General features: G+C 37.6%; 1 protein-coding gene across 1 annotated transcript in view; it reads right to left on the bottom strand.

Annotated features, from left to right (window-relative positions):
* The window catches only part of CNTN5 (contactin 5), a 750,248-nt gene that overhangs the window by 165,155 nt on the left and 568,141 nt on the right, over window positions 1–16,952 (bottom strand). Inside the window, exon 10 of the mRNA XM_087937063.1 lies at window positions 11,576–11,678. Coding sequence (XP_087793189.1) covers window positions 11,576–11,678 — 103 coding nt within the window. The remainder of the gene's footprint in view (window positions 1–11,575; window positions 11,679–16,952) is intronic.

Raw genomic sequence — 16,952 nt, 5'->3', positions numbered from 1 at the left:
TGCAAGTCTGATCGTACTGTGCCATCTCTGCTTTCCTGTACTTCAGTAATTTAGGGAGACATTTCTCTGAGCTGCTTATGCATACTAGCTGTCTATTGCACACTTAGAATATATTTTATCCCTCATTGCCCTAATAATGGATCTTCCATATCTCCATCAAGGTTTATCTTCCTTATTGTCTATACACTGTCTCTTTAATTGTTCATTTCATTTGGAACAAAAGAGGCATAAACCCCTTTTCCACACCAAGTGTCAAGAAGAGGGTATGTTTCCAAGGGGACGCCCAACACAAGTACTTATTGATTTTAAATTGAGCAAGTTATTTATTGGTTGACTTTTTGTACTTATATTTTTGTTCAGACTATTCTTATATCAGAAAAAGTTTGGCTTAACTGGCTAGGTGCTTCTCAGTAACTGGCATGCATATAAGGTAATTTAAAAAATAATAATAACTTAAAAAAACAACAACAACTATAGTAACAGATGGGACATCAAACCTGGTGGAAGAAATATAAGCCTGGCAGTGTGGTGGAATATAGTGTGGACTTGCAGAGGGGAGGGTTTCCCAGAAGGGAAAGAGGCTGTGGAGCTTGGAATATCTGGAAGGCAGGAAGAGGGCAAGGATAGACTTTTCCTAGCAATTCACAGAGTATATAGTTATACAGTTAATTGCCTTACTCTGGCAAGATTCTGTAGATCAGGGATGTCGAACTAAAGGCCTGGGGGCCAGATCTGGCCCACGGGGTGCTTAGATTTGGCCTGTAGGGCCTCCATGGAAATAGCAAAGGACCAGCCCACAGTGCCTCTGCCAGGGAAAATGGAGCTCGGGAGGGCAGAAGGTGCTCGGGCCACCGTGACATGAGTTATGTTGAGCTGGCCAGACCCCCCCAGGCCATGCCCACTCCAAGGTTAAACACAACCCTGATGCGGACCTCAGTGAAATCGAGTTTGACATCCCTGCTGTAGATGAATAATAATAATAATAAACTACCAGAGGTAGCTCCATGTCTTCTTTTTGGTTGTTTGAGTCTGACATTAGGCAATGCTGGAGAAAGGAAGAGCAGGCCATAAAACTTAGGGAAGGAGAATGGCTGGGCAAAATGGAGGTTATATACACAATTGGATCTAAGATGAGATTAGCTTCAGAAACTGAAGGGATAGAGACATCCCAGGGCCTCAAATGGGCCTCTGCATTCTGAAATGAGTCCCCCCAAAACCTTGGACAGGACCTTGAAAATCTGTACATTTACAAAATTTCCATCTGTCAATTGAAAAGGGCCACAATGCTTGGCTCCATATATATACTATATTGATAATTTACAGTGTCCTAAATTCTTGGGAGGAACTCAAGTACATGAAGGCCAACACCAGCTAAAGAACTAGTAAATGTGATTTCATGCTGTTGTAAAAATTATAAAAGGGGTTGAGGATGAACCCATTGTCTCCCAAACAGTGAAGACATTTATAGACATTTACTGAAGAGAAGGTGCTTTTTGCTCATTTCTGTTCCTTGTCCTAATTTCCTTTTCCTTCTTCCTAAACTACTGTTTAGAAAGTAGGATAGGATATTGTCATTCTTTCTTTCTAGAACAATTTTAATAAGTAGACAAAGGATTGTAGAAACCTTAGTTACAGATGTCATGCCACCTACATTTGCTGAGTTGGAGGCTTTAAAAATATTTTTTTTAAGTTTTTTTTTTTTCAAAGTTAAGATTATATTCCATGTGGAGTAAAAGTGCAGATTAGAAAAGGCAGTGATGAAAGGTCCACTTCTTTTGTATGTCTATCCTGTGATCCAAAGCACATATGATATACACATATAGTATGTTGGTTGTATTGTGACAATACAACACCACTTTTTTCTCCAAAGACTCTGATTATGCAGGTATCTCTGCCTGATATATACGTTTCATCTGCCTGTATTCCATCATTAAAGACTGTCAGCCTTGTGAGCTAGTCCAGGGAAGAACATCCAAAAGTAGTAACTTTATCTTTATTGGTTATATCCACAGAATCTTTCAAGTCTGGAAGTACAAGTAGTCCTTGACTTAAAATTTCAGTTGCTAAGTGAAACAAGTGAGTGTTGCCCCATTTTATGACCTTGCCACAGTTGTTAAGTCAATCACTGCAACTGTTAAATTAGTAATATGGTTGTTAAGTGAATTTGGCTTTCCCATCGACTTTGTTCTCAGAAGATCACAAAAGGTGATCACATGCAACCGTCATAAATATGAGTATTTTGCCAAGCAACTGAATTTTGATCACATGACCAGGGGGATGTTGTAGTGGCTGTAAGTGGGAAAAATGGTTATGTCACTTTTTTTCAGTGATGTTGTAACTTTGAACTGTTGTAAGGTAAGGGCTACCTGTGCATTTCTCCCCTTTCACCATTACAATTTTTGAGTTCTTTGCCACAGTCACATTCCTAATCTATTAGGGCTCTATTTTATCTGACCATTTCCAACCTGTGGTTTTTTCCTCTTGTCTACCAAGGCCATTCCCACACTTCATTACAAAGATCACAGAGGAAGAATCTTGATAAATCACACAGGTGATTATTAGAATATAGGCAGGTAGATGCATGCATTATTTTACTCATGTACAGGATATAAAAGTGGGCTAATCTTGAGTATACGCTACAGGGGAAAGTGGGATATACCCTGTTTTCCCCAAAGTATGACCTACCCTGAAAGTAAGTCCTAGCTTGATTTTTATACATGAGCCCAATATAAACCCTACCCACCCCCAAAATAAGCCCTAATTAAGATCCTGCCCACCCCAGAGTGCACGGGTAAAATTTAAATTAGGGTGGGGATGGGTGTGTGTGTGGAGTTGCCCTACTACTTACTTTGGGACAGTTGTAGCCAGGCCTCACACACCTGGACATCTGACTTGCTGGTCTTTTCTTCTGCAGCCTTTAAGACTGGCAAGGCTTTCCTGAAGGCCTCTGTAGCTGATAACAAAGCTCCAGATTGATCCAGAGCTCTGTTATCAGCTGCAGAGGCCTTCAGGAAAGCCTTGCTGGCCACAGAAGATGTTCCTGAAGGCTTCTGACAGTAAAAAGGAGGCCAGGGAGTGACGCACGCAAGTGAGGTTTGTCAGTGGATGACATCCCCTGAAAATAAGACCTCGTGTCTTTTTTGGTGGCAAAAAAAATATATATAAGACAGGGTCTTATTTTTGAGGAAAAATGGCATAATAAATTATTAAATTAACAAATTCTCAGCCCAAAACTACAAGCTGGATGATATTAGAAAAGTTAATATTTCTTAGGATATTCTGCATGAACAGGGTTTTTTTTTCTGAATAGGAAAGGTTATTTTTTTCCTTGTAATTTTCTTTCAAAAGCCATCTCTATTAGACTTCCTAGGCGGATGGCTGTCTGATTGTAATATAAATCACATTATCAAATAATTCAGTGGTGTTGGTATGGGTTTTTCCTTCAAATAAATCTACACGACTGTTTTATATATTGCAAGAACACGTTACTTGATACTTAAAAAGGCTTCTTGTGGAAGTTTCTGGCAATTGCTGCAGAAATTCTTTATAGAACGAAAAAGAAAGATCAGATTCCTTTGAACCAGGAGGAAAACATTCTGCATTACTCTGGGACTCTACCCACAGATTCCAATATTTTCAGAAAACAATAGATACGGAAATTCAGTTCCTGGCATACTAAATTATGAAAGGGTAAGGTAGAAAACTTGTGCTTGAATCACTAAAAAGACACTGCCAGTGACAGAAGACAAGGCTATACAGACCTAAGGAATATGATTATCTGTCAGATCTGCCATCTTCAGTTCTGCTTGCACCCTGCCATAAATAGTTAGAGAAAGCGGGGAGGAAAGGTAGTAGACAATTGTCATGCACAGGAAAGAGATGAGCAAGTGGGTGAGGGCAGGGTGTACAAACTTCCCATTGCCACTTTTAACTGCTTGATCCATTAGGGTCCTTCCTAAATTTATTTTTCTGATTAGAAAGCTACCAGGGGGGTCTCTCCTTCTCTTGTTGGATTGCGTCCTAGGCACCATCTCTTCTTCTCATCCCTCAAGGTCTTCCACACTTATTTGTAGGTTCTTATTTGTTGGTGTTATTCCTGTTGCTGACTGTGAATTCTAATTTTGGTGTTTTTATATCTATCCCAGCTGTTTTTTTCTCTCTGATGCCTGAATATACATGGATGTATTTTGGTTTGCTACGAACTCTCCTTGGTGTCAGGAAGGGCATCCGACCAGTAAATGCTCAGCTGCATCCAGTTGCCCAACTCTACTCCAATTTAAGGGATTACAGGGCATAAAACAGGGCATGTTTTGGTTTCAAAAGCCGGAATAACTTAACATATTTAATTAATATTACATATTTTGTATTTTAAATTGTTATTGTTTTTGATAACATTTTAAGGATCTCCTTGAAATGGGAAGTAAAGTTAAATAATTTATTGATGAATATATATATATATATATATATATATATATATATATATATATATATATATATACACACACACACATACATACATACATACATACATACACACACCATAGCTTAATGTTGTTGCTTGTTAATTCAGAGGTTTTTTTTTTTGGTTTTTTTTTAAAAATAAAAACAGTTGATTAGATGGGTTGTTTTTGAATTTCTTTTCTTATTAAGAACAATGGAACAAAGAATGCATCTGAAATGCCTGCGAGAGCCGGGCTTTTCATAGGTTTGACAGACACATATGGCCTTTTTTCTACTTCATTTTTTAATTCCAGGAGCCCGGGGTGATTGGCAGTTCCAAATAAACACCATTAATAAACCATTAATGTGCAACTAAAAGCCCAGGCTTTTCTAAGGAATACTTGCCAACTGCTTACCACAAAAAAATCTCTCAGGAATATTTGTCACTCTCACAGTTACAATGGAGCAGAAGCTGTTTGAGATTGCTTGAGCTGAAATCATAAGGAAAACAAAACTGTGGAGCCCTACAGCAAGTAATATTTGGCAATTAGTGAAAGCTGGCATTTGTTTATGTTCACTAAAATGCTGAGAAATAAAAGAGTTCCTGTTCCCTAATGATTGCCTGGTGAAAGGTAGCGATAGAAACATTTGTAAATGCTAACAAGGCATGGAAGAGGGAAAAGAAGTAGGATGAAAAGAAAGAAGAGGAATTTCATGCATATTTACCTCTTGACACAGCCTCGAGGTATCAGATTAAACCTGAAATATCATTCATCTAATTACTTCAGAGAAGTCAAAAAGAATTTGGATAGAACTGACCCCAGTTGTGCAATGAAGGCTGGAAAAGAGAGATAAGGACTCTCAGAGCTAAAATATCTGTCTGGTTCCCAATTTATAGATGACATAACTTGGTAGATAGAACTTTCTTCTGCTCGACAATAAGACTGAGAATTTGAATCTGATTCAAAGACCACTTTTTGTGCCAACCATGACTTCCTATTGCTTGACAAGCCAAAAAAAGATATTATTTTCCAGTGAGACAGCCCTAAGCAGTCATTTCCTTTGTTCAAAGGTCAATCTTCACTGATTTAAGAGTCCTGGTGGTGCAGTGGTTAGAAAGCGGGATTGCAGGTTAACTCTGCCCACAGCTGGGCTCAAGGTTGACTCAGCCTTCCATCTTTCAAAGGGTAGAAAAATGAGGACCCAGATTGTTGAGCACAATACGCAAATAATGCTTCTACAGTGTAAACTCCCCAAAAAAGAGTGCTATAAAGCACTACAGGGCAGTATATAAATCTAACTGCTATTCTTCTTCTTCTTATGCCATATCCATCATCGGACATTGGCGATCATGCTGGCGATCCTATTTTTATTAATAGCCGCATGAAAAAGTGCTGCTGAATTTTGTCCAAACCAGTCTCTTAGATTTTGAAGTCATGGTGTTCTTCTTCCTGGACATTTATGACTTCTTCAGATACTGAACCAACAAAATCATTAAGGACAGATCAGGGGTATGGGCTTTTTTCTCTATTTCCATCACAGAACACTTTTGTTAAATGGGAAGCAAAAAACAAACAAGCCATGCATTCATGTTTAGGTGAAGGTGCTCAAAGTGATGTTTGGCCTAATACAGACATTGGCCAAGGAATTCTGAAATTTGCAATCCCAGCACATCTGGAAAGTACAAGAAGGGAAGATTTATTCTGTGTGATTGTTGCAAAATGGGATAACACACCAGAGCCAATTTGCCATGAGACAACTTACCATGGGATAATTTAACACTTCAATTTAATTATTTAAAATAAGTAAAATATTATTTTAGTTTTTGATATTCACATTTCTTTCTGTCCCTCCTTTGCATCCTTTCTTCCATAGCAATAGCACTTAGAATTATATACTGCTTTACAGCCCTTTCTAAGCAGTTTACAGAGTCAGCACATTGCTCCCAACAATCTGGGCCCTCATTTAACCAACCTCAGAAGGATGGAAGGCTGAGTCAACCTTGAGCTAGTGAGATTCAAACTGCCAAACTTCTGGCAACCGACAGTCAGCAGAAGTGATTTGCAGTACTGCATTCTAACTACTGCACCACTACAGCTCTTGATACTATTCCACCATTTCTTTGATATTAGTATAAACCTTATTCCACAGCAAGTTGCCCCATGACAAGCTGCCCATGGTGAGTTGGCCATGGCGAGTTGGTTGTGGCGAATTGTCATAGACCTGATTGCTTGTGCAGGGGTATTTTGAGCCTGAGTTCATGTTCAGTTGTCCCTTATCCCTGATATATTTGCAGGTAAAAATTGCTAAATCCTATGCCATTGACTGATTTAGGAAAAAAAAAAACCAGTGGCCATTATTGACAAAATAATACTGATGGTATTCTTGCCTTCCAGTTAGGCAGGTAGGCAGTTGAATAGACCTATCCTAATACTTCACTTTCAAGCCAATACAAAATTCAAAACTTTAACTTATCTGTTACAGTTTTCACTTTTCTAAATTGATGCTGCCATCCTCAAATTCAAGGCATATCTTTTTTCATAGGACTGTTCAAAGCACAAGAAAAGTAACAGTTGCTTTAAGGGAGCTGCCAAGAGGTATGGCATGACCACTCTTAAACTGCTTCAAGTCCATATCTCAGCACAACCACAGAAAATCATTTGCAAGAAAGATGTAGTTGGAGGCAAAATTGTATAAAATAAGTCCATTAGAAGAAATGAGAAAAAGATGCAAATAACTTGTCTGAAGAAAATTCAAATTGAGCCAGAAACATGTTAAATGGTAAACAGGCTTTGACATCAGAAAAAAAATAGAAACTTAGTAATGTATAACCAATGCATTTTTATTTCTTAGCTAACATCGAATGCAAACACTGGAACAGATTTTTAATTAAATGTTTATTCCTTATTATACAGATATACTCATATTTTTGGAAAGGTATATTATAAATCACACTGGAATAGTTTATATTATGTTTTCTTACTGATATATCTGATTGGGCAGATATCTGCATTTATATTTATGTGTATTCAAATCATCCCATCCCTTGCAACGAAGGGAATTTATTCCCAGAACATCTAAGGGGAAAACAAATTTTTTCTTCCTTTTCTTTGAAATCTGAATCTTTCAAAGAGTTTAGATATGGTTCACAATTCAAAGGGAAAGAAAACCCTAAGAAGCAAATTAAGATACATATATTGAGGAAAAATTGTGCAGGACAATGTATGTAAAAATTTGTACAGATTGTCTTTCTCTTATTTTTAACTCATAAATTGATGTAAAAAGGAAACTGAGCTGAACTCAAGACAATTAAAATTGGCTCCATTCGTGACATTATGGAAGAGGGAAGCCACAAAGACATTTAATTTCAGAAATCAGCTGTTTTATGAAATCTTCTCTCATCCCCTCCATTAATCAAGGACTGTTGGCAGAATTTGCTTATTATGATTTATAATATACAGGTCCATTTTTATTCCTTCGGTCCATTTCTCAGTTATTCAATAACACTAGTTATATTTGGGTAACCTTCAAAATAGCAACAGAATGAAGAAGACACTGATCAAGCTTTCTGGGTTTCATCACTGCCCTGCTGGGGACACTTTACTCATCACACAGTATGCTGAGCCTGCAGCAGTAGTATGGTAGGAAAGGACGACTTGTCTTTCAATAAACCTTATAGCTATTATTGACCTTTCCATTAAGAACTTCTGAAAAGTTTCAAAATAAATTATCTGGATTTTATTGGGAAGACTGAAGTAGGACTAGGAGATAACTCCTATTACCAATCAATAGTATTCGAGATATGTAGAATTTAATGTAATGTATTTATTTATTTAAATAAAAATTATTTAAATAAATTTATGTACACTGCTCAAAAAAAATAAAGGGAACACAAAAATAAGACATCCTAGATCTAAATGAAAGAAATATTCTTATTAAATACTTTGTTTATTACATAGTTGAATGTGCTGACAACAAAATCACACAAAAAATATCAGTGGAAATCAAATTTAGCAACCCATGGAGGTCTGGATTTGGAGTTACATTCAAAATTAAAGTGGAAAAAAAACACTACAGGCTGATCCAACTTTGATGTAATGTCCTTAAAACAAGTCAAAATGAGGCTCAGTAATGTATGTGGCCTCCACATGCTTGTATGACCTCCCTACAACCCCTGGGCATGCTCATGATGAGGTGGCGGATGGTCTCCTAAGGGATCTCCTCCCACACCTGGACTAAAGCATTCTCCAACTCCTGGACAGTCCCAGATGTGCTCAATTGGATTCAGGTCTGGGGAACAGGCGGGCCAGTCCATAGCATCAATGCCTTTGTCTTGCAGGAACTGCTGACACACTCCAGCCACATGAGGTCTAGCATTGTCATGCATTAGGAGGAACCCAGGGCCAACCGCACCAGCATATGGTCTCACAAGGGGTCTGAGGATCTCATCTCGGTACCTAATGGCAGTCAGGCTACCTCTGGCGAGCACATGGAGGGCTGTGTGGCCCCCTAAAGAAATGCCACCCCACACCATTACTGACCCACTGCCAAACTGGTCATGCTGGAGGATGTTGCAGGCAGCAGAACATTTCCACGGCATCTCCAGACCCTGTTACATCTGTCATGTGCTCACTGTGAACCTGCTTTCATTTGTGAAGAACACAGGGCACCAGTAGTGAATTTGCCAATTTGGGTGTTTTCCTGCAAATGCCAAAAGTCCTGCACGATGTTGGGCTGCAAGCACAACCTCCACCTGTGGACGTTGGGCCCTCATACCACCCTCATGGAGTCTGTTTCTGACCGTTTGAGCAGCTATATGCACATCTGTGACCCACTGGAGGTCATTTTGCAGGGCTATGGCAGTGCTTCTTCTGTCCCTCCTTGCACAAAGGTGGAGGTAGCAGTCCTGATGCTGGGTTGTTGCCCTCCTACAGCCTCCTCCACATCTCCTGATGTACTGGCCTGTCTCCTGGTAGCGCCTCCATGCTCTGGACACTATGCTGACAGACACAGCAAATCTTCTTGCCACAGCTCACATTGATGTGCCATCCTGGATGAGCTGCATTACCTGAGCCACTTGTGTGGGTTGTAGACTCCGTCTCATGCTACCACTAGAGTGAAAGCACTGCCAGCATTCAAAAGTGACCAAACCATCAGCCAGAAAGCATAGGAACTGAGAAGTGGTCTGTGGTCACCACCTGCAGAACCACTCCTTTATTGGCGATGTCTTGCTAACTGCCTCTGCTTTCCACCTGTTGTCTATTCCATTTGCACAACAGCATGTGAAAATGATTGTCAATCAGTGTTGCTACCTAAGTGGACAGTTTGATTTCACAGAAGTGTGATTGACTTGGAGTTACATTGTGTTGTTTAAGTGTTCCCTTTATTTTTTTGAGCAGTGTATTTATTAATGCAGAACACTTTGTATTTAAAAACAAACTCTCAGAATGACTCATAAGTATCAAAACAAATCCAGTGGCCCTAAGTGAACTTAGTAGTAGCAAAATTAAAATAAAACACCAAAAAGTAGAACAGAATTTTGGATTGGTCTATAATATATCCTAAAAGCCAGTCTTCAATCTTTGAAAAGAGTATGTTTTTTCACTGATTGAGAAGGCAAGGTTTAAAGAGTTTTTAAATAATGATCTCCAGATAGCTTGTTTTATATTGAGAAAAATAATTTAATCTATAGAGCTTGTTCTTATTTTAGGTTTGTATATTGTTTTCCTACTTACAATTGTGCCATATTATTTCTCTTCACATACATAAACTGTTTCTAGTGTCAGTGTTCCAATTAAACTCTCCATCAAATTCAAAACTTTGAAACAAAGTCCATCAAAATAAGAATTTATTAGAGAAGTCATGTTGGCACATCTGGGGAAAACCCAAATCTGAATTCCTGCATCTTCCCCTGCCCCATTTAATGACTCCCCAGTCACATTAGCCAATTCACCTCATGTCTCAACTACAAACTCCAGTCATTCACTCCAGCTGCCAGCAACTTGTCCTTGATCTCAGAGGACCTCTCATGGACTATGAATGCTAACATGCTTGTGAAGAAGGCAGAGAAGATGCTGTACTTCCTGAGAATGCTCAGGAAGATAAATCTATCTCAGCATCTACTTCTGTCCTACTACCACAGCATCATCGAAAGTGTCCTGACATACGGCATTCTTGCATGGTATGGGAGCAGCTGTGTAGCGGACAAAAATTACTCTACAGAGAATCGTTAAAACTGCCCAGAATATCATCAGGCTCCAGTTACCAGCCCTGGATGACATCTTTGCATCTTGCTGTTTGAGGAAGTCAGATAACATTCTCAGAGACTCTTCCCATCCTGCTTACAATCTTTATGAACTGTTGCCTTCTGGCAGAAGATACAGGACAATTAAAACTTGGACCACATGTTTTCTGAACAGGTTTTATCCCAGAGCTATAATTGCACTTAACAATGAACTTAAGGATCACCACCAGTGAGCTGTAGGACAGTATTACTTGGTCTGTTGTGTGGATGCTTGTGTGTTTTTAGGGGGCGGGGAATTTGGTGGGTGGGGGTGAGTTTGGGGATTGTTGTGTGTGTGTGCATGTTGGGTCTGGTCTCTGGGTGTTATGTGAATTTTGTTGTATGTGTATACTGTGTATATACGTACAATGACATTAAAGAATCTATCTATCTATCTATCTATCTATCTATCTATCTATCTATCTATCTATCTACTCTATTGCTATCTATTACATCTTTCATCTCTCTATGTATCTATCTATGCATCTATCTATGCATCTATCTATCTATCTATCTATCTATCTATCTATCTATCTATCTATCTATCTATCTATCCCTATTGCTACCTCTCTCTCATTATCATCTATCATTTATCATCTATATGACATGTATCATGTACATATAGTATAGTGATTGATTGACTATGTATCATCACATTAATGTCAACTCTTAGTAGCCATGTAGAATATCTATCTATCTATCTATCTATCTATCTATCTATCTATCTATCTATCTATCTATCCATCCATCCATCCATCCATCCACCCCCCCACCCCCCCACACACATATATGTTATCAGCTAAATGAATGATCTCAGATTTTAAAATAAATTATGAAAGAATGTATACTTACTTGCCCAGTGCAAAGCATTCCATCCTAACAGTAGATCCCTTAGCCGCTATAACTGTGAATGGAAAATGGATCTCAATTTTTGGTTCATATTCTCCCATCACACCTGGAAAATAAAGAAAGATCTTTACAAGTAAAATAGCCAGCAATGAAGTGAGATCATCCTAGAGAAGAATGATATGATTATTAAGGAAAATGATTACAATTAGGGATACATTCACCAATGCAATCTAAACAGTTAGGATTTTCCAATACCACCAAAGCAACATTTCGTTTTTAAAGGAGCAAAATTTTCTTTCTTATGCTAAGTATTCCAAACTAATGGTCAGAATGATGGATATATTATATGACTGTACAGTACTTGGATGATTTGGGGATTTTTTCACTTTAATAAAAATGAGTTAAATTTATAATAAGTAACTCCTCCTTTGACACAGTAAATTTTTTATTGTTCCTCAAAATAATATATCCACTTAAAATATATTAAGATTGCAGTTTCATGAACATTTAGCAGGTTGTGCCATTACTATATCACTCTTCTTTTATCTTCCCAATAACAAAAAATAGTATGGTTATATGATGACAACCATTAGCATGTTAAAATGGTGAAATTGTATAACCAATAGTTTCTTTAATAAATATTATAGGAAAATGTATGAAAACAATATGATTGATTGATTGAGTGCCTTCAAGTTGGTGTTAAGTCTTAGTGATTGCCTACATAGATTCTTTCCAGACTGATTGGTCTTCAGTTTTACTTTGGCATGCTAAAAATTGTAAGGGTTTTATATAATGTAAGTAAATAAATAAAATATAAATGTTATTTTAAAAATCTAAAACTGTATACAATTTGGCTTTGCAAATCTAATATGTATCAAATGTAAAATTGTAATTGGCTTCTTATATATCAAAGATCAATTTTAGTACCTAAGCTTTAACTATGCACTGCTTATAATATAAAAATATTTGTGTATGTCTCTACAACAAGTATGAATTTGGAAATCTCTATAGTGCCTCTCCTTTCCTTGTGAAATAGCTGCCTTAGCTGCAAATTTCCTTAATACATTTTTTATAAAAACAGCTACTATCACAGAGAAAATTAAAATAAACCGATGTTCTTTTGTAAAGAAGAGAACTCTTTAAAAAGAGCTTCATTGGAAACATGTTAGCCTTTATATTAGTTTATTATTGTCACATGGCTCTTTTTATTCTTACCAACAAACAAGACACACTTTTAACTCACTATTTTCATTGGCTCCATTAGACTGATCATTCACATATAAAAAGAAGATATGGTTTAAATATTCTTTGTAGCCCCTATCTAAGGTGCTCCTACAAAGATGAGAGGGTCAGCCAACTAATCAAGGAGAGAAACAACCTAGAACTAAGGAGAAATTTCCTAACAGTGAAAACAATTAATCAGTGGAACAAGTTGCCACCAGAAGTTGTGGGTGCTCCATTACTGGAGGCTTTTAAGAAGAGATTGGACAGCCAATTCTCTGTCCAGTCATTGGTATAGGGTCTTCTATTCAAGTAGGGAGTTGGATGAGAAGATCTCTACAGTCCCTATTCTGTTCTGTCTGATAAACACCTCTTCCATACTTTCATCTCCACAGCCCCTTCCCATATTCCAAAAACATGTTTGCCACACCTCATGCTTTCACCCAGACTCCTGTGTTTAACCCTTTTCATCAAACAAACAAACAAAAAACAATGGACCTTTTCTGTTGCTGTTTCCTTCAAATTTCTGGTGGCTATTTTGGTGAAGCACAAAAACATTTTCCTCCTAAATTATTTGGATGATCCCAATGTCTATGTCTACTTTATACTGCATGCAGAGTTCACTGCCCTTCAGCTGTAAGTTGTTCTGATGATGTCTTACATCTAGTTAGCCCAGAATGAGTTATGAAAATGAGAAAAAGGTACATGCCCAGAGGTGGCTTATGCTTTGTGCAAAATCGAGTGTCAAGTATAAACATCTCAGCCTTTTCTCCACAATAAAGACCAGTTGGGGCCAAACCTTTTTCTTCATCAGTAGAAAGTTGAATGTCCATGACTTCACAGCTTATAATGAGAAACTTATTTGGGTGCATTAGAGATGGCCTGTCCACATGTAATGCACACTGTTCATAAAAGAGATCACTTCGGTGGGCTCATGAATGACAGGGTATGATATGTTAGCCCCAACTCCACTGTGTATCTCATGCCAGGTTCTCAGGGAAAGCTGTCAGACAGTAAGAAACACAATAGGAGCAAAGTGGAGAGGTAAACAAATATTTAATTTTCTACCTGCCATCATGCCTGGAAATCTGCTGCATATTGGTATTTGGGAGGATGTAATTGGGCATCCTGTCAATGTAAAGAGCTGAAGGAAGAATTGGAAAGAGCATTTCATGGCTATTATGTTTCCCCTAAGCTGATCATAGAGGGAAGCACAGGTAGGTATCTTCTCTGGCAACTGAGGTTAATGAGCTATCATACATTGCATGTCCAACATCTTGTTGTGCAACCATATAAACCTTTTGACATATCATTAACAAAGAGGTTAACAAAGCCTTTTCTTATTCATCAATGGCAGCAGCCAGTTGTAATCAAAGAAACTCAATAGATGAGTCTAACTGCACTTTGAGTAAGCTATACGTAGTTATTTCTTTAACAAAGACCAAGTGCCATTTTGCATGATCAAAGACAGTATCTGGGTCCAACTGGGGCATTTTTCATGTCTGCATTTATTGTTTCTTGCCATCTTTGCTTCAGCCTTCCCTGCAGGCACTTTACATCTATATTGAAGTGGAAGGCAAAATCTGTCTTCCTAAAACTATTATTTTGGAATTTAACCTGTTGGAAGGATAGAGAACAAGCCTTCATGTTCTGGTTGTCACCCTTCCAGGTATTTCAAGAGCACTAAGATACCCTTCCTGGCACCATCCTTTTCTTTTCAAGACTTAACATTTTCACTCTCTAGAATTTATCTTCTTAGGACTGGGTTTCAAGTACCCTGATCATCCTCATTCCCTTCCTTCGAACCTATTTCAGTTCTTTGAATCATTCTTATAATATTGGTGCTTAGAGCTTCTCTGTAGTAGTCCCAGACCTAGAGGTACACACCTTAAGCATTATTAGTTAGGTGGATGTAACTCACAGAATTGTTTACAATCTGTTCACTATTACTTGGACTTTTGCACCACCTGCAATGTGCTTTCACAGTGTTTCATCCCTGTAGGGAGAATTATTGCTCCGTGCTACCAGGTAGTCTTAATCTCTAACAAGCATACTCTAAAAATAATGGGGAAACACAGAATTAAACTTTGCAACCCAAGAGGTCTATCAGTTGGAATTTATTATTGTGGGAGGGGAGGCCTTTAAACCTCTGCTGGGAAGCAAAACAATGCAGCCCATGAAATTGATTGCATTACGATATCATAATATCTTGCATGCAGCGCAAACTAATGAGCACTGTCATGTGGCTGCTGGGACTATAGAGACAATACGGCAAGAGTCTAAAAATGTCTTTCAGGGAAGGACATTTGGTAGGAAAACTTAAACTTGACATATATTCTAGCATGAAAACTTCCTAATGGTTTAGATTCCTAAAAGGAGGAGGAACCATTAAAGCAGCAAATAGGTTATAATTCTGATGGACACCAAAACAACATGGATTAGAAACTTGGTTATAGGGTCTAAACTCCCTGAAAAACAATCCTTTTGAATAGATCTCAAATCTTTGAACAGATACTAAAGCAGAATCACTATTCGCTACATGGGATTTTTCCCTCTTGGAAAAATACTTTTATTATTATTTGACATTCAACAAAAGTGGGTTGAACAAGAAGACAAGCTACTTAACCACTCAACCAACCAACCCAAAGCCTTTTGGCTAATACACAAACTTGTAATCAACATCCATAGCTTCTGAAACGTTCCAATATGGAGAATCAAAAGCTAGCGGCATAAGAATATTTGCTGATGATCTCTTTCTTACCGGGGAAGGAAATCCTGAAGCTGAAGCAATAAGTGACTTGTTATTAGCAATAGCTAACACTGTCACATAAAGTTAAGCTAGTTAATAAAATTAATTTGGCTTTAAAGTAGACTTAAAGTACTTTCTACTTGAGACAAAGAGAACTGGCAGAAAACCAAGCAGAGCTAAAGAGAAGAACAAACAAGGAAGCTTTGCTTGCTGTCTCGTCTCCAAATGGTTAACAGGATAAAAGATGTAAAGAACTCATGGTTCTGGAACTCCACATCGAACAGTACTAATAACTGCATTTTGCACTTTAACTGAATTTCATCTCTCTCTCTCTTTCCCTCTCTCCCTCTCCCCACCCCTCTCTTTCTCACACACCATAGAAAACAACCTTTCTGTGCCTTTATTGCTTAGTTTGAAAGAAATAGGTTATTGGATACATTCCAGAATGGGGAAACAACCCCATAAAAATATATGAACTTGAAAAGTGCACTTAATGATCAAACAGCAAATGTTGTAAGCTCAACCGCATTTGTATTTCCTTATCCTTTGCAAATTTTCTGATTGTTTTTTGTTTGCTTGTTTGTTTGTTTTAGTAAAGGCACTTCAACTGCTTCCAGTTTGGTAACAGGGACTTCCACAAATCTTCCAAAATGCTCTTGGAACTACTTGTAAACACTTATTGAATAATTCCTCTGAGTGTCGAACTCATTGTAAAAGGCTGTTAATGAAATGATGCATGATCCATTTTTTTTCTGATGAAACTTTTTATCTCTTCAGATAGAATTTTAAATTGTTTTTTTAGGTCTGCACAAAAAGAAATTGAATAGTGAGAAAGAACTGATTGTCAAGGACATCTGCACAAATGAGGTATTCATTTTATTCAGAATCCATTCAAGGATTTCTTGATATTTTTATTTAATTTGGTTCATATCAAGAAGATAAGTTTCCCTTTGCGGCACAGCTCTAAGGAAATAAAAGATTAATATAAAGGCAAGCGAATGTCTATATTTGTAGGATTTGACATAAAACTATAATGTAATTTAGTCATCTCAATGAAGATAAATATACAGATATGTTGTCTCATCAGCATTCTTGTCATAGAATACCAAGGCCTAGCTGCATTGACTAAAACAAAAAAGAAACTCCAGAAAAAATGTTGTCATCCGTGAAAATTCAAACTCACAGAAAGGATTATGATAATTGGATGCTTCTAAATTTAGGTCTCTACTTTTTTGCGAAAAAAAACTGTTTGATAAATATACTGTTTGCAAGCATTGACACAATTTCCTTAAAATACCGTTACTTTATTTTTGTTTGACATATAACCCTGTCTAATGTCTGTATTCCAGCTTATTATTCCTCTTGTTCTATGGAAGTCTTTACCAACATTCAATTCTTAGATGTTATTAG

Source organism: Pseudonaja textilis, chromosome 7, assembly GCF_049901715.1.
Source record: "Pseudonaja textilis isolate UNSWEBS1 chromosome 7, rPseTex1.2, whole genome shotgun sequence".
In the NCBI taxonomy this organism is placed as follows: domain Eukaryota; kingdom Metazoa; phylum Chordata; class Lepidosauria; order Squamata; family Elapidae; genus Pseudonaja; species Pseudonaja textilis.
The sequence above is the reverse complement of the archived record's forward strand: the minus strand, read 5'-3'. Positions and strand labels throughout refer to the sequence as shown.